Source organism: Ooceraea biroi, chromosome 5 (genome assembly GCF_003672135.1).
Source record: "Ooceraea biroi isolate clonal line C1 chromosome 5, Obir_v5.4, whole genome shotgun sequence".
NCBI lineage: Eukaryota > Metazoa > Arthropoda > Insecta > Hymenoptera > Formicidae > Ooceraea > Ooceraea biroi.
The window spans coordinates 2,531,043-2,553,645 of record NC_039510.1 but is presented as its reverse complement, the minus strand read 5'-3'; the positions used below and the strand labels follow the sequence as shown (position 1 = coordinate 2,553,645).

General features: G+C 29.8%; 2 protein-coding genes across 2 annotated transcripts; both read left to right on the top strand.

Moving 5' to 3' along the window:
• The first annotated feature begins 94 nt into the window (after positions 1–94).
• Positions 95–6,367, top strand: LOC105287788 (aminopeptidase N-like). The gene is made up of 12 exons (XM_026969542.1): positions 95–125; positions 409–905; positions 1,612–2,082; positions 2,171–2,360; positions 2,797–2,959; positions 3,048–3,129; positions 3,551–3,897; positions 4,580–4,869; positions 4,991–5,199; positions 5,373–5,681; positions 5,792–5,861; positions 6,144–6,367. Exons 2-12 carry the CDS (start codon positions 592–594, stop codon positions 6,258–6,260), a joined length of 2,562 nt encoding a protein of 853 aa, XP_026825343.1. The 5' UTR covers positions 95–125; positions 409–591; the 3' UTR covers positions 6,261–6,367.
• Positions 6,368–7,494: 1,127 nt separating this feature from the next.
• LOC105287763 (putative aminopeptidase-2) lies at positions 7,495–22,498 on the top strand. The gene is made up of 24 exons (XM_026969592.1): positions 7,495–7,540; positions 7,737–8,236; positions 9,405–9,866; positions 9,952–10,120; positions 10,585–10,738; positions 10,821–10,902; positions 11,279–11,652; positions 12,268–12,560; positions 13,278–13,471; positions 13,681–14,001; positions 14,117–14,186; positions 14,472–14,587; positions 16,338–16,374; positions 16,639–17,141; positions 17,734–18,183; positions 18,268–18,442; positions 18,924–19,077; positions 19,161–19,242; positions 19,690–20,072; positions 20,616–20,914; positions 21,049–21,242; positions 21,394–21,696; positions 21,832–21,904; positions 22,182–22,498. The coding sequence occupies exons 1-24, from the start codon at positions 7,538–7,540 to the stop codon at positions 22,296–22,298; spliced, it is 5,508 nt and encodes a 1,835-aa protein (XP_026825393.1). The 5' UTR covers positions 7,495–7,537; the 3' UTR covers positions 22,299–22,498.
• The last annotated feature ends 105 nt before the right edge of the window (positions 22,499–22,603 follow it).

Sequence of the window (22,603 nt, the reverse complement as noted above, 5' to 3'; positions counted from 1 at the left end):
AATATCATACACATGTTTATCGAATACGTATGACCTCTTAGGGTTTGTTTGCTTACGGCTACCGTGCCTTCGAAAATAATAGATAACACTATGTGTTGTCTAGTTCTCACCAGACTCTCAGGATGGTAAGTCATAACTCTTGCGACCGTGATAATATAATTAGAAGATTCACGGATTTTAATGATAATGGATTATTTGCAATTAATTATTTACACAGGACTGTATTTCAGTCAGAATTTAAATTTAATATACAGCAAATTACTAAAAGTAGAACACATATATCTCTTTGAGAACGTAGAAGAATAAGTTTATCTAAAAATCTCAATGTTAAATCACGGAAACTCACAAAATAAAATGCTTTATATGTTAATTCAATAGAAGTATTTTTCTCGAAAAAATGTTTTACAGGTGTCTAACACGAGTACTGTTGTGCTACTCTTAAAGTGTTTACTATTAATTGCGTGCCCAATATTCATTACTGCAGCAGATTATTGTGGTCAGAGTTCGGAAGATGAAAAGTGAATATATAATTATCATTTGCCACCCGGCATAATACCAGTACACTATGATATTTGGTTAGACTTGTATAGGATGACGGGAACCAAATACAACGGTGAAACTAATATTACCATCAAGATCGAGTATGGAACGCAATATATAACTTTGCACGCACACCGGCTGAAAATATTCGAAGAGGAAACAAAATTATTTAATCATAAGGACGATACGATTTTGTGGCCGATGGACCATGTGTATCGACACTCGCAAGTTTTAATTCTTTTCTTCCATGAAACGTTGAAACGCGGAATCTATACTTTACACTTTAAGTATAACGGTGACTGCTCTGAGGAAGGTGCAGGTCTTGTCAAACTTCCCGATACAAACATAAAAAGCAACAATTCGAAGTGAGTAAATCTTAAAATATTGAGAACTTAATTATAACTCTCTCTCTCTCTCTTTTTCTTTTATGTGCTCGAGGGGACCTGTCCCGGAGTACGAATAAACTAACGCTTTCTCTCTCTCTCTCTCCTACTCCCTTACATATTTTTACTATCGCCACTAATATAATATTATATATAGAAAACTTGAAATCATAGACATAAAGCTGGATAAAATAACACATAAATAACTGAGAAATAATATATATAGCTCAATATATAAAATATAGAACGCATTAACAAATGTAGTTAATTGTATCAAGAAAATTTATTATGCCCATATAAGACCATTTTGATATTATATATTAGATAACAAAAGTTCATATAGCGTTGTTTAATTTTTCTTCTGAAAAACATAAAAAGGTCCGGAAGGAAGGAATCATATGAAGCTACTGAAAAAATAGTAGTAGTACGAAACAGTGCATATATGTATAAATATCTATACACACAATTGTCTTGAAATTTTTCTAAAACTGTGGTACGAACTTTTGTTACAACCCAGTATAATATAATTAATATATAAATATATTTAGTCTTCTTTATGCAAATAACTAGATTTCACTACCTTATCAAGAAACATTACATTTTTCACGCGTATGCACGCATGCATGACAATGATAATTAAAAATATATCATCATTATCGTGTAACACTATGTTCTTAATCATATTTAGTTGGATGATCGTATCGCAATTCGACAAGATTGGTGCTCGGCAAGCGTTTCCGTGTTGGGATGAGCCTAAGTTAAAAGCCACTTTCAACATTACCGTGACGCATCATTTACAACATTGGATCTTCTCGACCATGCCAATACGAGAGGAAAAGCATGATGACATAAATTTTAGTTTAGAGGCGTTGTCTCACTTCGAAAAGACTCCTAAAATGTCTACTTACCTCCTCGGGATTACAGTGATCGCAGTGGGTCGTTGTGGATGTCTACTCGACAATATTTTCCGCACATGGTGCAGAGAGAATTTGAACGTAACAAACAGTTTCCTAGAGGATATGGGCCACCGGTTTCGTAGGGTCGCCAGTCACTTGACCCAATATACAAATACTTCCATGAAACTTCCTAAACTTGATATCATCATTGTACCAGATTACGTACCGAATATTTCGAGTAGTTGGGGAATGCTGCTTTTGAAGTAATGCGTATAACTGGAAAGAAACATTAATGATGTGTTACATTCATATCATGCAATAGTATTTTATATTTTATTTATTATATTTCAGAGAGTCATGGATAACTGCTAAAATTAATGAAAGTCAAGAATTTAACGAAATTCAGAAAGTCAATCTGACAGGCTTCATGGCACATGAAATGGCGAAGCAATGGTTTAATCATATTTTTGGTCCGACTTGGTCCGACACGTGGTTAAATGATGGACTTGTTTTATACTTCAAAGCGTACATCCTTGGCCAGGTTGCTTTGTATTGTTAACGCGAACTTGCTTATGCACTTGAAAAGAAAACCAATTATTGGCAATGTAACAATTTTATTTTCTAAACTTGATATGTCAAAAAGTTTCTATTTTTTATAAAATTTTTGTATAATTTTTATGAAGAAAACAGCCAGAGAGAATATCATATATGTTTAAGGATTAGAATATTAAAAAGATAATTATTGTCGAATTTTATGCAATTTTCATGTAGACTTTACATATTATTTTAGAAAAAATGATGTATTACATTTATAATTTTTAATTCATAATACATTATCTCATTGAAAGCATTATCTAGAATGAAAATTAAAATATCAAAGCTGCTTCAGGTGTAATGAGCAAGTTTACTTATATACCTAAAAAGATGGATTAGTCGCTGAATATGTTTTACTTCTATCATAACATTCTTGTCTCTAGATGTATAAAGAGGTATATGAAGAGCGAATGATGGATTTTATAGCGCTCGGACTACAGAAAAGTCTTCATTTAGATGATATTCGATCAAGAAAGAATGAATTATTTTATACGGAAAGTAGTTATGAAACAGATTTAATTGAACCTTTTCTTGTTGCAGACAAAAGTGAGATTCTGTAACAAATTTACATAATTATTTTTATATAATTATTATTGTATTGAACATGTAATTTTTATAATATGCATCATTGTAGCACTTATCCTACTGCATATGTTGAAATCTTTGGTTACTGTCGAGACATTCTGGGAAGGAATCAAAACCTATTTAAATACATAGTGAGTAACTACAATATCATGATATATAAAACGTATATGTATAAAATAATCTTATATTTCTTATGTTGTTTTATAATAGCAAACAGCACACATAAATATAGTAACAGATTTTTTTCGTTAGATTTTTAAATTTTCTACATGGATGTAACGTATAGAAGCTAGGCCTTCATATTATAAGGTCATTTCTTAAAGCAATTTTTTAAGTCAATTTAATGTTAATTATAAGCTATACACATATTATATTTTAGTATAAAATATTCTATACTGCATCATATTCTCTCCAAAGTAATTCAAAATCATTGAAAACTAATTGTAATTAATTAATTCATGTAATTGAAATAAATAGTACGTTTATATTTCTTAATGTACAACCTTGGTGGAGAATATGTTTATTGCTAATAATGCTATTCCATAAATTTAGTCAATTTCTTTCGGCTACTCCTGAGTCTTTTTACAACGCCATTCAAAGTGTCCTAAACAAAAAAAACGTTAAAGTCAATTTTGAGGTGAAAGAAGTAATGCATATCTGGTTAAATCAAACGACGTATTCTTTGGTGAATGTGAGACGAAATTACAAAGATAACGAAGCGAGAATATCAACAAATGACGCCGAGGAGCACAAGAGAACGTGGATACCTCTAACTTTCGCTACAAAGACATTAGACGATTTTTCTAATACTATGCCTACTCAGTGGCTAAAATATGATATGACTTTTAGCACTACACTTGCTCAATGTGATTGGATTATATATAATTTACAACAAAGCGGTGAGTGCTTATATATATACTATACTATGAGATACGCACATATTATAATAGGTATATATATAATTGCGAGTTTCTATAAGTAAAATATATGCACAATGAACAGTATATGAAACTTGTACGTATATCAGACTTGAATTATTTACATGCTCACGTACGCGTAAAGTTTTATACATAATATTAAAAAATATTAGTGCATTTCATTTATATAAATTGAAGATATATATCCTACTATATATATATAATATACTTAAGAACTGCGCGTATCACAAACAAACGGTTTTTTTATGATATTAATTATGTGCATTAGTTCACGGTTCTTCTGCGCGACAAGATTATATTCAAAACAGATATTGAGTTTATTTTTTAATACCAATAATTCATAATATTATATACAATAAGTCAACAGTAATGTTTTTGTGTGATACACCAAGTCCTTCATTATATGTATATATTTAATAAGTCATATCTTCACTTTCTATAAATGAAATGCGACAATAGTTTTTAATATTATATATAAAACAATCTTGATATATCTACTGTTTATACTGTTTATATTATATTATATTATACTGTTTTGAGGAAAGAGCAAGGAAACAGCTAAATGAAAATAATTTTTGGTGTTTTTCGAGAAATTTGAATATAAATTTTAGTAATTAATAAAACGTATTTTGTTGCACAACAGGATATTATCGTGTTAAGTATGATGCTACAAACTGGGAAAAAATAGCGGCTTACTTAAATTCCAACAAATTTAAAAAAATACATGCCATTAATCGCGCACAAATCATTGACGACGCCTATTACTTCCTAGTGGAAAAACAACTTGATTGTTTTACATTTTTCCATATCACGTTTTATCTAGCGAAAGAAGTGAATTATACAGCATGGTTTCCCATGTTCCGAATTTTGTCATATCTGTGGAAATTCTTCTTACTTCCATTTAAAGAACCTCTAATTTTAGAGGCTGTAAAGGTAGATCGGAACTGAGTTTGTTAAGAAATATTAGATATCGAGTAACTTCATATATGCAAAATATGGATTTTATGTCAAGTATTGATTTTTATTAACTTATATTATATTTACCAATTTCTAGACACATATACTGGGCATTTTGAACGGGCTTCTTACAAACATAGGATACGATGACAATGATGCTGATGATGATATTACATTATTGATGAGAGGAACTGCCTTAAAATGGGCCTGTAGATTTGGTGATCCTTCGTGCAAAGAAATGGCATCTCGTAAATTGAAAAGGCTTTTGAATGATACGTGGGATGATTTGATTTCGTTTCGCAATAGGTAATTATTTTACAATCACGCGTTCATAGTCATTTTGTCTATTCTTCATGTGTTTTTATTTTAATACTCATGAGAAATGTTTTGTGTGGTCAAGGTATATAACTATAATCCATATTTGTATAAAGATATAATTATATATTTATATATGTATATTTTTCCATTTTGATGTACAGGACTGTACTACCGCGGGAAGAATGGATAATTTGTAATGCTTTAAAGGGAGCAGAAATCCGGATTCTTAATAACGTCTGGCACTTATATATAAAAACACGTCAGAATGTAATTTTAGAATTATTGACTTGCTTTGAACATCCGAAAGTCGTTATTGAATGTATAAGCTTACTAGACGCAGAAGGAACTCAACTTAAAAAAATCACAGACAATCAGCATTCTCACATTTTTGATATGCTTATTAGAAAGTATGCACACAATGCTGAAGTACTTGACTATATATTACAGAGATTTAAAATTGTGAAACCTAGGTATTACGAAACTATTCTCTCTATATCTATTATACGTATAGTAGTTGTAATTATGAAAGCTTGTTATATAAATTATAAAGATAAATATATTGTTTGTTTCGTTTTAACAGATCATATTCCAAGAGTAGGTTGGTAAAAGAGATTATTTCGAATGTATATTCCGAAGAACAACTCATCAAGGTACATACTTTTTGACATAATTTTGTATTCAATATTTATTTTTTCTATTAATTTTCTATTATTATATTTGTTCATTATATTATATTGCCCTATATTTGCATCATATTCATATTTTGTATATTATATTTTTATTACATTATTTTTATCTGTGCATATATAAACAAACACAGAAACCATGTTGCATAGAATACTTGTTGCATCAAATGCTTCATATATTTATCATAAAATTAATTTGTTATGAAATTATTATATATTAATGTCAAAAATTCGAATCTGTTTTAGACATACAATGTTTTCAAGCAGGACACTGAAGTGTCAGAAAATTTGACTACAATGATAAATGCGCGTTCAATCCAGCTCCAGGATATGATGACCAGCTTTTTGGAAATGTTTACGTAGTGAAAAAGAAGTGGACAGATTCAACTTGAATAATTAATCAAGTTAATGAGCTGAACAGTTTTTAATAATATTTTTATACTACTACTTATTCATTAAATATCTAATTTTAATTGTTTCTAATATGCATAATAATATTTAATATATTCAACATTATATTAATCTGAATGTTCTATTAAATATAACTAGTGATATTTGTCATTTATCATTTTTTCTCCCGAAACATTTTTCCAACTGAAATATTTGTAGTGCAAACGTGGATCGCACTTTGAATCAAACTACCAGATAATTTATTGTTATTGGAAAGAAATATGTAAAAAAATAAGCTGGCTAGTACATGCTTCGTAGGTGATATACTAATGTGTGATATACGAATAGGTGACAAATTGTCATAGAAATGAAGCGAAGTTTACTTATAAGTTATAATTCTGATTTTATTTATTCACTTATTTAATTCTAAGTCAAATATAAATATTATAATGTATATATGAAACTGTTTCTAATGTTTTATTATCATATTATTAACATTATGTATAATATGCCATATATTAATTTTGTTACGCAACAAAATATAAATTTGCAATCAATTTTTCATTCGTTTGACTCGAAATCAAAATTGTATGAAATAACATTTACATTATATCTGTTTATCTATATTAATCCTCCCACATATATTTATAACAGTTAGGTATCTATAACATAATTTTTTCCCTGCAAAAGAAAATTGAAGTTATTGTTGTTAACTGTTTGTTAATCTAATTGTTTATTCGAAATAGGAGTTGCTCAATCGTTTTATTTTCTTCACTTCATCTCAAATAAAATGAATTGAATATATTTCAGCTCGTGAGATCATGGTTCATATCAATGTTTACATAGTACAGACATTATTTTTCTAAATCATGAAGCTGTTAAAGGAAAAACATAAGATTTCCAAGTTCTAAGATTTCGCTGCTGAATTTTAAGCCTGGAACGCATGAATTATTTAGTAAGCTCGTAAAATAATTGTAGAACTTGAAAGTTCTAACTGCTCCAAAACCGAGATAGTTAAAGAAAAGATTGCCTCAAAATCGACCAAAGCGTTCAGAATTCAAAGAAAGCGTGATTTGAAGGACATCGATAAATCGATGTATGTTTGTATTCATCGATTTGAAACAATCTCTATATAGAATATCATACATATTTGTCGAACACGTATGACCTCTTAGGGGTTGTTTGCTTAAGGCTACCGTGCCTTCTACAATAATAACTATGTGTTCTCTAGTTCTCAGCAGTTTCTCAAGATGGTAAGTCATAACTCTTGCAATTGTGATGATATAAGTAGAAGATTTAATGATAATGGATTAATTGTTAACATATATTTGTGGTTGAGAACGTAGAAGGATAAGTTTACCTAAGGATCTCAATATAAAATCGCGCCAAAGTAAAATGCTTTATATCCTAAGTAAATAGATTTATTTATTTCGAAAAAATATTTTGCAGGCGTCTAACACGAGGATTGTTGTGATACTCTTTAAGTGTTTATTATTAATTGCGTGCCCAATAGTCAGTTATAGCGCAGAAGAGGAATGTGAAGAGTATACGGATGATGTGAAGTGCATAAGTGAATATCGTTTGTCACCCGAGGTCGTACCAGTACACTACGACATTTTGTTACACTTATTTTATTATGATTTTCTTGCACCGTATCAATTTAGCGGTAGAACTAATATTACTATCAATATTCTTTATGCCACGCAAAACATACGTTTGCACAAACATAAGTTAAATATACGCGAAGTAAACATAACTCTTGCAAACGGTACGCTTACTCGGCCGAGTGTCCAAGGGCATCCAAACTCGCACGCTCTAGTTCTTTACTTCGATTTCACGTTGTTTCCCGGGATCTACACTCTACATTTTTTTTACATCGGTCGGTACTCTCATGAAGGTGAGGAAGGTCTTCTCAGACTTCCTCTTACAAAATTGGAAAATAATACCAAGTGAGTACATCCTAAGATTTTGAGAATTGTTACTTATTGCTTGCATATTTTTACTATCGCTGGTATAATATTATATGTATAGTGAAAGCTTGCAATCACGGAGGTAAAACCGAATAAAATAACATTTAAATAACTGTGCAATAATATAAATAGTTTTATATATACAAAATATGGTACGCAGTAATGAATCTAGTTAAGTGCATCAAGAAAACTAATTATGTTTGAATAAGAACCTTTTCATGTTATATATTAGGTACCAAAAGTTTATATAGCGTTGTTTAATTTTTCTTCTGAAAAACATAAAAAGTTCTGGAAGGAAGGAATCATGATGCTACCACAAAAATAGTAGAACAAATCAGTCATATATGTATGACTACATATTTATACATATAATAATTGGTATATTGGAGTTTTACTAGAAACACGCCACGAATTTTTGTTACTATCCAGTATAATGTAATGACGGTGTTGCGTTTAGATAATTTGCAATAATCTAGATACATAGTAGATAAAACATTTGCGCATGTATCTCAGATAAGGTAAAGATAATTCTGGTCTGTGTATATAAAAGATAAAGTTAGTGAAGTGTTTTATTTAGTTTATGATAATATTTAAAACAATTTGCGATATATAAAAGTAATACCCTCGAGAACGCTCGGAAAATAGGCATATACTTTACTATTAATACATTATATATAATAAGAATATTATATATATTGTACTATCAGTGTTTTGATCGAATACGCGATATGTTTTAAGAAAAATTACACTCCGTGCACATTGATTACATTACTATTAGATGTTTCATAAAATATACTACCTTTCTTATTTGAGATACAAATAAAGATGCCACTTAGTTTTCTTATACAGATAAAAGTTAAAATAAACAATGATCGCATCTAGATGAAAATCTAGATAAGTTTATATAAATAACGAAAAACACTATAATGATATATAAATATAATTACACGATGATGATGATGATGATGCATTATTAATTATCATTGTCATGCATGCGCGCATGCACGTGCAAAATGTAACAAGTGTTGATAAGTCTAGGTATTTACATAGAGGAGTCACTTTGCACGTGCTTGCGCGCATGCATGACAATGATAATTAAAAATGTATCATTATCATCGTGTAACACTATGTCCTTAATCAAATTTAGATCGATGTTGGTAACGCAATTGGGCAAGACTGCAGCTCGTCGTGTGTTTCCATGTTTTGATGAGCCTAAGTTAAAAGCCACTTTCAACATTTCCACATCAAATCATATACAATATGAGATTTTCTCAAACATGCCAATACTAACCAAACGTTATGATGTGAAGAATTCTGAGGTGTGGACCTACTTCGAGAAGACTCCCTTAATGTCTACTCACCACCTCGGGATTGTGATGACCATAGCGCAGCGTTGTAATAGCGATACCAAATACCAAATACGGTGCAAAAATCTTGAAACTTTCATACCGCACCGGAATATCGGTCTGCAATACCATTGGATCGACAATCTCTTGACCAAATACACAAATACTTCCTTAAGACTTCCCAAGATTGATATCATCATTTTACCAGATTACGCAATTTCATCATCGAGTAACTCGAGTAGTTGGGGAATTATATATATGAAGTAATGCGTAAAACGGAAAAAAAGCATTAATGATGTGTTACGTTCATATCAGGCAATGGTATTTTATGGACAAATTATCTTTCAGAGAGTCATTGGTTACGAATAACACAATTCAAAAACTCAGGCAGACAGACTTCATAGCACATGAAATGGCGAAGCAATGGTTTGCTCATGTTGTTGGTCCAACTTGGTGGTCTGATGTATGGTTAACTGATGCACTTGTTCTATACTTCAAAGCGTACATCTTTAACCTGGTAGGTTTATATTGTTAACGCGAGTTTCCTTGTGCACTTGAAAAGAAAACCAATTATTGACAATGTCACAATTTTATTTTCTCAACAAATCAATTTTATTTTCTAAATTTGGAATGGTGGCTTACAATTTTCCATTTTTTATAACATTTGTTTATAATTATTTTGATAAGAACAGCCAAACCATATCTTATATATGTTTAAAGATTAGAATATTATAAAAGGAGAATTATTGTCGGATGTTATGCAATTCTTATGTAGACTTTACATATGTGAAGAGAAAATACTGTCTGCATTACATGTTTAATTTTTAAGTTAAATTATCTCAGTGAAAGTATAATCTAAAATGAAAATCAAAATAACAAAGCTATTTCAGGTGTAATGAGCTTACTTATATACCTAACAAGATGGATTTCTCTTTCCAACATGCTTTTATTTCTATTCTATTACAACATTCTTGCCTCCAGATGTATCAAAGCTTGCACACGATGGATTTTCTAGTGCTCAGCCTACAGAAATGTATTCATTTAGATGATATTCGATCAAAAAAAGATATATTTTATTATACTGCAAATACTTATGAACCAGATTTTATTGAAACTTTTAGTATTGCTGACAAAAGTAAGACTCTATAACATATTTACTTTATACATAATTGTTATTGTATTTTATATGTAATTTTTTACGATATGAATCTTTGTAGGATTTGTCCTATTGCATATGTTGGAAAATATGATTACTGCTAGTGTATTCCAGAATGGGGTCAGACTCTATTTCGACAAACAGTGAGTAACAATATTATAATATATGATAATCTTATATTTCATAACAAACGGCATAAATATTGTAACAGATTTTTTATTTTAATTTATTTTAATTTATTTTAATATTATAAAAAGTTTATATGTATGGATGTAACGGTAAAAAATTATTAGGCCTTCATATTATAATGTCATTTTTTAACAGTTATAAGCTATATACATATTATATTCTATTATACCTTATTTTGTACTTGTGTCATATTCTCTCCAAAGTATCATAGAAAAATAATCGTAGTTAATTAATTTATGTCATTGAAATAAATTGTACGTTTATATTTTTTAATGTGCAACCTATCGGGAGAATATGTTTATTGTTAATAATGTTATGTCATAAATTTAGTCAATTTGGTTCGGCTACTTCTCATGATTTCTGGGACGCCATGCAAAGTGCCCTAAACACAAGAAATGTTACATACAAGTTTGAGATAAAAGAAGTAATGCGTAACTGGTTAAATCAAACGATGTATTCTTTGATAAAAGTGAAACGAAATTACAAAACTAATCAAGTAATAATATCGCGACATGACACCAAGAAAGTCGACAATAGGACGGAGACACCTCTGTCTTACGTTGTGCAGTCGTTTCCCGATTTTAATCAAACTATGGCTCATCATTGGCTAAAAAAGGACTATATTCATTGGCTAAGAAGTGACACGGCTCTAGTAGTTCCAGTTGCTCAACATGATTGGGTTATAGTTAATATACGACAAGGCGGTGAGTGTGTATAATGAGATACATGTATAATATAATAGATATGTACATGCATAATTGCGAGTTCCTAGTAATTAAGTATATGCATAATGTATGTACAATGTTATATCAGACAATAGTATATCAGACTTCATTTATGTACATGTACATATACACAAAGTTTTATATATAATATTAAAAAATATCGATTTGTATTTTAATTATAGAAATTGAAGATGTATAGTCTATTATATTTATATATATATATATATATATATATATCGAAGTAAGAATTGCGCACGAAACGAACGTTACTTTTAAGTTACTATATGTATTAATTCACAGTTTTTTTGCACGACGAGATTTTCTATTTAAAACTGAAATGTATTTTAATTATAGTAATAATAATAATGCATAATGCATAATTATACACAATAACTTAACAACAACGTTTTTGTTGTGCTTCGCGCAGTTCTTAATACTATTATCTACTATTTATTCTTAATACTATTATCTACTATTTATATAATTTGATGACAGAGAAAGACAAACAAATAACTGGAAATACTTTTTTTGTTTTCTGTGGAAATTGGAATACAAATTCTAGTAACTGATAAAACTTATTTTGTTGCACAACAGGATATTATCGTGTTAATTATGATAATACAAATTGGGAGAAAATCGCGGCTGGTTTAAATTATGATGACTTTAAAAAAATACACGTTATTAATCGTGCACAAATCATTGACGACGCCTATTATTCTATAGTAAAACGACAGCTTGATGTCTTTACATTTTTACATATTCTAAGATATTTACCGAATGAAGTGGAGTATATGCCATGGGTACCCGTGTTCCGAATTTTTTCATACCTGTGGAAATTCATTGTCTATGAACTAAGTAATGTACCGCTGATTTTACGGAGTGTAAAGGTAGAGCGAAACACTGAGTTCGTTAAGGGGATCCTGGAGTGGCCAGTGAACTCCGTCGCGGCGTCTGAATTACCGGCGGAATCGGTGATTTTCCTGCATTTTCTTTTTATTGAATTCACAGAATGAAAAATCCTTTTCCACGATGAAAGTACACACAATAATGTAATGTGAAAAGCAGGACTTAACTTTCCAAACGGAAAAAAATCACAATTTTTTATTCAGCCACGATTTCACAGGCATACGTAGGCACGAAATGATCACGAATCTTTCTGCACTAATTACTTTTACACTAGGCTTCTAAACTCATTTCTAAAAGCTTCCCCATATTCTTTCATTTTGTTCCGTCCTTGCGATTATCGAATTTTGGCCACACAAACTGCAAAACATTTATATTAAAAACATTAATGTACGAGGTGACGTCACAATAAGTCGATAATAAAACTGTAAATTTTTTTTGTCGTTTTTAACATAAAGTCGAGTTTCGCTCGGTATATTTCTTTGTATACTTTAATCGTGGAGAAGGATTTTTCATTCTATACAATCATTAAAGAGTAATTAGTACAGTAAGATCGACCAATTCCGCCGGTAATACAGACGACTCCAGGATCCCCTTAAGACGTATTAGATATTGAGTAACTGCATATAAAATATGAATTTCATATCAACTATTGATTTTTATTATTAAGCTTATGTTATATTATATTTACAAATTTCTAGACAAATATATTGGCCATTTTGAAGGAACTTCTTAGAAACATAGGATACGAAGACGATCCTGACAATGATGGTATTACAATGTTGATGAGAGCAACCGCCTTAAAATGGTTGTGTGCTTTCGGTGATAGTTCTTGCAAAGAAAGGGCATCTCGTATATTCAACGCGCGTATTAAAAATCCCGATTTGCAAAATGCGTAAGTTTTTTTATAATCCCGATTATTTCATAGTTATTTTATCTACATTGTATATTGTTTTATCTCAACGCTCTTAAGAAATTATTTGTGTCAAGGTATATAACTATTATCCACATTTTTATAAAAATACAATTATATATATATATAATTGTATCTTTATGAAATTCATTGTATGTATATATATATATTTTTTTTTCATTTTGATACAGGCTTATATTTCCGTGGGAAAAATGGATATATTGTACTGCCTTAGAGAAGGCGGAACGTGATATTTGGGATAAAGTCATGGCCTTATATGGAAAAAGGCGTCAGACTGAAGTTTTAGAAGTATTAACTTGCACGAAAAAGTCGGAAATCGTTAAGGACTATTTCGTCATGCTATCGAAATCAGTGGAAGGAGTCGATACAGAGAAGGCATTAGTCAGATGGAGTCAACATTCTCACATTTTTGATATACTTATTTCAAAGTATGCACAAAACAATGAAATACGTGAATATATATTACAAAATTTCGAAAAAGTGAAACCTAGGTATAATGAAACTTTTCTCCGTATATATATTACACATATATTAGTTATAATTATCAAAGCTTGTTATGTAAATTATAGACATATTAAAGCCAAACATATTGTTTCTTTTGAACAGATCGTATTCTAGAACTATGGTGATAAAGGAGATTATTTCAAACATATATTCCAAGAAACAACTTAACGAGGTGCATACTTTTTAACATACTTTTGTACTCAACATTTATTTTTCACTGTTAATTTTCTATTATTATATTTATCCTTTATATTATTTTGTCTTATACTTGCATTATTTTTATATTTTGTATATTATATTTTTAGTACATTATTTTATCTTTGCATATATGTATAAACAAATACAGACTTCATGTAGTGTGGAATACTTGTTGCATCAAATTCTTCATATATTTATCATAAATTAATTTGTTACGAGATTATAATATATTAATGTTACAAATTCGAATCTGTTTTAGACATACAATTTTTTGAAGAAGGATGGTAAAGTCAGGACAGAAGATTTAACTACAATGATAAATACGCGTTTAACCCAGCTCCAGGATATGAAGTCCAGCTTTGTATACAACTTTTCGTAGTGAAAAGGAGTGAATTTAACTTGAATAAGTAATCAAGTTAATGGACTGAATTTTTTAATAAGATTTTTATATTATTACTTATTCATTAAATATCTAATTTTAATTGTTCCTAATATGTGTAATATTATTTAATATATTCAACATTATATTAATTAGAACGTTTTGTATTAAATATAGCTATTGATGTACTATTGTCATTTATTATTTTCTCTCCCGAAACATTTTTTTCACTGAAATATTTGTAGCGCTAAATGGATCGCACTTTGAGGTAGACTAGATAATTTTTTTATTGAAAAGGAATATGTAAAAACAGGAGTTGTCAATTATATGCTTTTTTGGCGGAACAAAGGTTATTAGGCCAGGAACTCATAAAACATAATTATTAGCTAATTTACAACATGGTGCTGTAGCGTTTTGTATCAAAATTTAGTAAAAGTAATTAATGTAGTTTGAACAAACTTTAGTAGATGACATGTCCTTATTTTAACGCCATTAACAAAAGCTGTGGCGAGCTGTTAAAGTTCTCTTCTGTAAGCGAAAGATGAGCCGAAAAATAAAGGAAACTTAGAAAGTGTATCATAAAAATAACATGTTACATTTTACAAAAGTTGTGTCTAAAACTAAAGAATCCACTAAGCCCTCAACAACTGTTCAACAAATAAAGTCACAATTCATGTATGTCTTCCTTTCCTGAATGCATAAACTGATAGCTTCTCGTTTGTGATTGTTTTTAATAATACTAAGTGAGTTTATAGTTGCACCGTTAACAAAATGTGCTACCTATTTTAACTAAGAGTAAGAGCCTATTTTGCATATTTAAACTGAACGGCTACAAGCGGAAAAAACATAATGTAGAATAGGAATGTATAAAATATAGAAGTTACTCTATAAAACTTTGGTTTAAAGTCACAATTGGAATGAAATATTCACTGCAGACTTACATGATGTTACTTGACAAAAATAATATGTAACATATTAATAACATGTTAATAAGTGGCAAAGTGGTATAGAAATGGAGCGAAGTTTACTTATAAGTTATAATTCTGATTTAATTTATTCACGTATTTACTTCTAAGTTAAATAGAAATATTATAACGTATATGAAACTCTCTTACTCTTCTTATCTTATTATTGTATCTGTGTATCTATATTAATTCTCCCAAATGTATTTATAACAATTAGTTATTTATAACGTTATTGTTTCCCAGTAGAAGAAACTTAAAGATATTTTTGTTAACTGCTTGTTAATTGTAAATTAGATTATTCGAAATAGAATTTGCTCAATCTTTCCATTTCCTTCACTTCATCCCAAATAAAATGAATTTAATATTTCAGTTCATGAGATCGTGATTCATAACAACTTCTATATATTACAAACATTATTTTTCTATATCATGAAGCTATTAAAGTAAAAACATAAGATTTCCAAACTCAAGGTCCCTCAACTAATTTTTACGCCCGGAATTCGTAAATCATTAAGTAAGCTCGTAAAATAATTGTAGAACTTGAAAGCTTAAACTGCTTCTAAAATATTTTAAAGAAAAGATTGCCTCAAAATCGACCAAGAGTTAAAATTTCAAAGAAAGCGTGATTTAATGAAGGACATAGATGGATCGATGTATGTTTGTATTCATCGATTTGAAACAGTCTCTATACAGGATATCGTACACATGTTTGTCGAATACGTGTGACCTCTTAGGATTTGTTTGCTTCACGGTACCATTCCTTCGACAATAACAGATAACACTATGTATTGTCTAGTTCTCACCAGACTCTCAAGATGGTAAGTCATAACTCTTGCAATCGTGATAATATAATTAGAAGATTCATGGATTTTAATGATAATGGATTACTTGCAATTAATTATTTACACTGGACTCTATTTCAGTCCGAATTTAAGTTTAATATACAACAAATTACTAAAAGTAAAACATATATTTCTCGTTGAGAACGTAGAAGGATAGGTTTAGGTCGCCGCAACTCGTAAAATAAAATGCTTTATATGCTAATTAAATAGATTTATTTGTTTCGAAAACATATTTTGCAGGTGTCTAACACGAGCACTGCTGTGATACTCTTAAAGTGTTTATTATTAATTGCGTGCCCAATAGTCATTTATACTGCAGCACATGTTTGTGAAGAGTTTACGGAAGATGAGAAGTGCATAAGGGAATATCGTATGTCACCCAGCGTCGTACCAGTACACTATGACATTACGTTATACATATACATAGAGGATTTTTATGAACCGTATAAATTTAGCGGTGGAACTAATATTACTATCAATATTCTTCATGCCACGCAAAACATAAGTATTCACAGAAATAACATAATTTTCATCGAATTATACATAATTCTTGAGAACGGTACGCATTTTGAGCCAAGTAGATATAGATATCCAAACGCGGAGGTTTTAACTCTTTACTTCAATTTCACGTTGTTGCCCGGGACCTACATTCTACATGCTTTTTACGACGGTTACTTCTCTCTACAAGGTGGGGAAGGTCTTGTCAGACTTCCTCTTACAAAATTTAATGAAAATAAAACCAAGTGAGTAAATCCTAAAATTTTTATAACTTATAACTTGCATAATTGTGCTATCGCCGCTGGTATAATGGTATTATATATTAAAAGTTTGAAAGCACTGACGTATATATATATATATATAGCTTGATATACAAAATATGGTGCGCAGTAACGAATCTAGTTAATTGTATCAAGAAAACTAATCATGTTCGAATAAGAACATTTTCATCTTATATGTATACTAGGTAACAAAAGTTCATATAGCGTTGTTTAATTTTTCTTCTGAAAAACATACAAAATTCGGGAAGGAAGGAATCATGAAGCTACCGTAGTGCAAAAATAGTAGTAGAACAAATCAGTGCATATATGTATGACTAAATATCTATACATATAATAATTGGTATATTGGAGTTTTTCTAAAAACACGCTGCGAATTTTTGTTACAATCCACTATAATGTAATGACATATAAATGTAAGTAGTCTTCTTTGTGCAAATAACTAGACTTATCAACACGTATTACATTTCGCACGTGTATGCGTGCATGTGTACATGACAATGATAATTAAAAGTGTATCATCATCATTGTGTAACACTGTGTCCTTAATCAAATTTAGTTGGATGATCGTATCGCAACTCGGCAAGAGGGGATTTCGTCGAGTGTCTCCATGTTTTGATGAGCCAGCGCTGAAAACCACTTTCAACATTTCCGTGAAACATTATTCACCACACACGGTCTTTTCAACCATGCCATTACAAAAGGTAGTGGTTAATAACAGGATAGAGATGCAGTCTTACTTCGAAAAGACTCCCAAAATGTCTACTCACCTCCTCGGGCTTGCAATAGTCGTAACGGATCGTTGCAATAACGACAATAGTTTCCGCATATGGTGCAGAGAGCCAACTAACCATTTCCTACAGAGTTTCAGCCTGCAATATCATTCGATCGTCACATACTTAACCCAATTCACAAATACTTCCAGGAAACTTCCCAAACTTGATTTCATCATTGTACCAGATCACACAACACCGAATAACTCGATTAGCTGGGGAATGCTGCTTGTGAAGTAAGGCGTATAATTGAAACAAGCATTAATGATATGTTACGTTTATATCATGCAATGAAATTTTATGGACAAATTATATTTTAGAGAGTCATGGATTACTGACGTTGAGAAGAACGAAATTCAGAAAGTCAAACTGACAGGCTTCCTAGCACATGAAATGGCAAAGCAATGGTTGCTTCCTTTTGGTCCGTCTAAGTGGTCCGACATGTGGTTAAATGATGGACTTGCTCTATACTTCAAAGCGCACATCCTTGGCCAAGTTGGTTTACATTGTTAACGTGAGCTTGCTGTTCACTTGAAAAGAAAACAAATTATTGACAATTTTGCTCAACAAATCAATATTATTTTCTAAACTTGTAATAGTTGTTTAAAATTTTTCAGTTTTTATAACATTTTTTTATAATTATTGTGATGAGAACAGCTGCAATATCTGATATATGTTTAAAGATTAGAAAATTATAAAAAGATAATTATTGTTATGCAATTCTCATAAAGACTTTACATATTATTTTAAAGAAAGTGCTCTATTACGTTTTTAATTTTTAATTTACATTATCTCAGTGAAATTATAATTTAAAAAATTTTAAACAACTATTACAAGTTTAGAAAATAAAATTGATTTGTTAAGCAAAATGAAAATTAAAACAACAAAGCTATTTCATGTGTAATAAGTAAGCTTACTTATATATTTAAAAAGATGGATTTCTCTTTCTAACATTTTTTACTTTTCTTGTCTGCAGTTGTATGGAAAGTTGCAAAGTTTGGATTTTATTACGCCCAACGTGCACAAATGTTTTCGTTTAGATGATATTCGATCAGAAAAGAATATATTATACTATACCGAAAGTAGTAGTGAAATAGATCTTATGGAATTTTGGTTTGTTGCAGACAAAAGTAAGACTCTATAACAAATTTACTTTATATTATTAATTATTATTTTATTTTACATGTTATTTTTATGCTATGAATCATTGTAGCACTTGTCCTGTTGCATATGTTGAAAAACTTGGTTACTGTCAGGGGATTCCAGGAAGGGGTCAGAATCTATATACATAAACAGTGAGTATTTACAATGTTATGATAGATAAAATATAAATATATAATAATCTTATATTTTAGAATAGCAAATAGCATAAATATAGTAACAGGTTTTTTTATTTTGTTATAAAAATTTTATATGGATGTCACGCATAAAAACTAATTAGGTCTTCATATCGTCATAACGTCAATTTTTAACAGTTACGCAGTGAGAAATGCCTCGCCTCGATTCGACATCGTTTCGACGTCGATCGACGAATCATTTCTCACTGAGTATAAGCTGCATACACATTATATTCAATTATAAGTTATTTTGTACTTATGTTATATTCTCTCCAAAGTATCAGAGAAAAATAATTGTAATTAAGTAATTCATTTAATTGAAAATAATAGTACGTTTATATTTCTTAACATTCAACCTATTTGGAGAATATGTTTATTGCTAATATTGTTATTTCATAAATTTAGTCAATTTGGTTTGACTACTCCTGATGATTTCTGGGACGCCATGCAAAGTGCCCTAAACACAACAAAGCTTGCATACAATTTTGAGGTGAAAGAAGTAATGCGTAACTGGTTAAATCAAACGAAGTATTCTGTAGTAAAGGTGAGACGAAATTACTTACTTGACCAAGTGATAGTATCCCAAGTATCAAGAAATGACACCAAGAAAGCCGACAATAAGATGTGGACACCTGTGACTTTTACTACGTCTTCCTTACCCGATTATTCTGATACTATGCCTACTCATTGGCTCAGAAATGACTATATTCATTGGTTAAGAAATGACACGGCTGTAGTAGTTCCAGTTGCTCCAAGTGATTGGATTATGGTTAATTTGCAACAAGGCGGTGAGTGTTATATATAATATGAGATACACGTATAATATAATGGATAGGTATACATTTAATTGGGAGTTTCTATAAGTAAAATATATGCATAATATTATCAGACTTCAATTGTGTACACACATACGCACAAAGTTCTGTACATAATATTCAAAAATATCGATGTATTTCATTTATAGAAATTGAAACTATTTGTTCTATTACATGTTATTTCATATTATATAGATGTGTACTATATATTTGGTAAATATATAATAATATTATTGTGTATAATATTATGCATTATTATTATTGTAATTAAAATAAATTTCAGTTTTGAATATAACTTCATCGTGCAGAAGAACCATGAATTTTAATGCGTATAATCAATAACTTAAAAGTAACGATTTTTTGTGTTACACGCAATTCTTAATATATCTACTATTTATATGTTTTGATGAAAGAGAAAGAAAACAAGAAAACTAGAAATATTTTTTGTGTTTGGTTCGAGATATTTGAATATAAATTTTAGTAATTGATAAAACTATTTATTTTGTTGCACAACAGGATATTATCGTGTTAATTATGATGCTACAAATTTGGAAAAAATCGCGACTAGCTTAAATTCTGACGAATTTAAAAAAATACATGCCATTAATCGTGCACAAATCATTGACGACGCCTATTACTTCCTAGTGGAAAAACAACTTGATTACTATACATTTTTACATATCACGTCTTATCTATCGAAAGAAGTGGATTATACAGCATGGTTACCCATGTTCCGAATTTTGTCATACCTGTGGAAATTCTTTTCACTTCCATTGGAAGACCTTAGAGTTATTTCGGTTTTAACCAATTTTAAGGTAGATCGGATCTGTGGTTGATATTACATATCGAGGAAGTATAAAATATGAATATATAAAATATGAATTTTATATTACTTATAGATGTTTATTTTTAATGAGCATATAGTTATATTATATTTACCGATTTCTAGTATCATATATTGGACATATTAAACGGGCTTCTTAAGAAAATAGGATACGAGGACAATCCTGACGAAGAATTTACTACAAGGCTGATGAGGGTAACTGCTTTAAAATGGGTCTGTACTTTTCGTGATAGTGTTTGCGAAAACTTGGCATCTCGTAAATTTAACGCACGCATTGCAAAACTCGATGTGCAACATACGTAAGTATTTTACAGTCATGATTATCTCATTTTATAGTCATTTTATCTGCTTTTTATATTTTTTTATCCCAATGCTCTTAAGAAGTAATTTGTGCGGTCAAGGTACATATTATATAGTTTTATAAATATTTTTTTCTATTTTAATGTATAGCTATATAGTACCGTGGGAATATTGGATATATTGTACTGGCTTAAGGACAGCGAGCGTTGATACTTGGAATAAAATCTTGATCTTATATACAAAAACATCTCAGGATGTAGCTTTAGAACTATTGACTTGCTCTGAAAATACGCATATTATTATGGAGTATTTCAGCGTATTATCTTCAGCAGTGAACACTTCAATAATCACACACGATCAGCATTCTCACATTTTTGATATACTTATTTCAAAGTATGCACAAAACAATGAAGTACGTGACTATATATTACAAAATATGGAACATGTACCTAGGTAAAATAAAACTTTTCTGCGTATATATATATATATATATATATATATATATATATATATATTACATGTATATTAGTTGTAATTATGAGATCTTGTTATATAAATTATAAGGACAAATATATTGTTTCGTTTCAGATCGAACAGATCATATTCTACGGTAGTAAACGACATTATTTCAAACATATATTCCGAGGAACAACTTAACAAGGTATATACTTTGTAATATAATTTTGTACTCAATATTTATTTTTTTCTATTAATTTTCTATTATTATAATTATTCTTTATATTATATTTTCTTATATTTGCATCATATTCATACTTTATATTACATTATAGTTATCTGTGCATATATAAACAAATACAGAAATCTCAAATCACGTTGTGTAGAATACTTGTTTCATCAAATTCTTCATATATTTATCATAGAATTAATTTGTTACATGATTATTATATATTAATGGTAAAAATTCGAATCTGTTTTAGATGCTCGATTTTTACGAGAGGAACACTGGAAAGATAGAATATTTTAGAATGATACGTATGCGTAAAATCGAGGTTAGGGAAGTGATACACAACTTTCTGGAACGGTTCAAGTTTTAAGTTGTGAAAAAGCAATGGATAGATTCAACTGAATAATTACTCAAGTTGATGGATTGAACAGTTTTTAATAAGAGTATTGTAGTATTACTTATTAATTAAATATCTATTTTTAACAGGTTTGATTATGTCTGATATTATTTAGTATTCGATCTATATTATATTAATCTGAACGTTTTCTATTAAATATAACTGTTGCTATACTCTTGTCATTTATCATTTTCTCTCCCGAAACATTTTTTCAACTAAAATACCTTACAATTGATATACATAGGTATATATAATACGTACCCAGCAAACACAAAGTA

Excerpts from the sequence above, each read along its gene's own strand:
- LOC105287788 (XM_026969542.1), top strand. The coding sequence starts at position 592 with ATGACGGGAACCAAATACAACGGTGAAACTAATATTACCATCAAGATC. Across the intron at positions 2,361-2,796 it reads AAGCGTACATCCTTGGCCAG|ATGTATAAAGAGGTATATGA; the intron begins GTTGCTTTGTAT and ends TCTTGTCTCTAG. Across the intron at positions 2,960-3,047 it reads TTTTCTTGTTGCAGACAAAA|CACTTATCCTACTGCATATG; the intron begins GTGAGATTCTGT and ends GCATCATTGTAG.
- LOC105287763 (XM_026969592.1), top strand. Across the intron at positions 9,867-9,951 it reads TGGGGAATTATATATATGAA|AGAGTCATTGGTTACGAATA; the intron begins GTAATGCGTAAA and ends ATTATCTTTCAG. Across the intron at positions 20,915-21,048 it reads CGGTTTTAACCAATTTTAAG|TATCATATATTGGACATATT; the intron begins GTAGATCGGATC and ends ACCGATTTCTAG.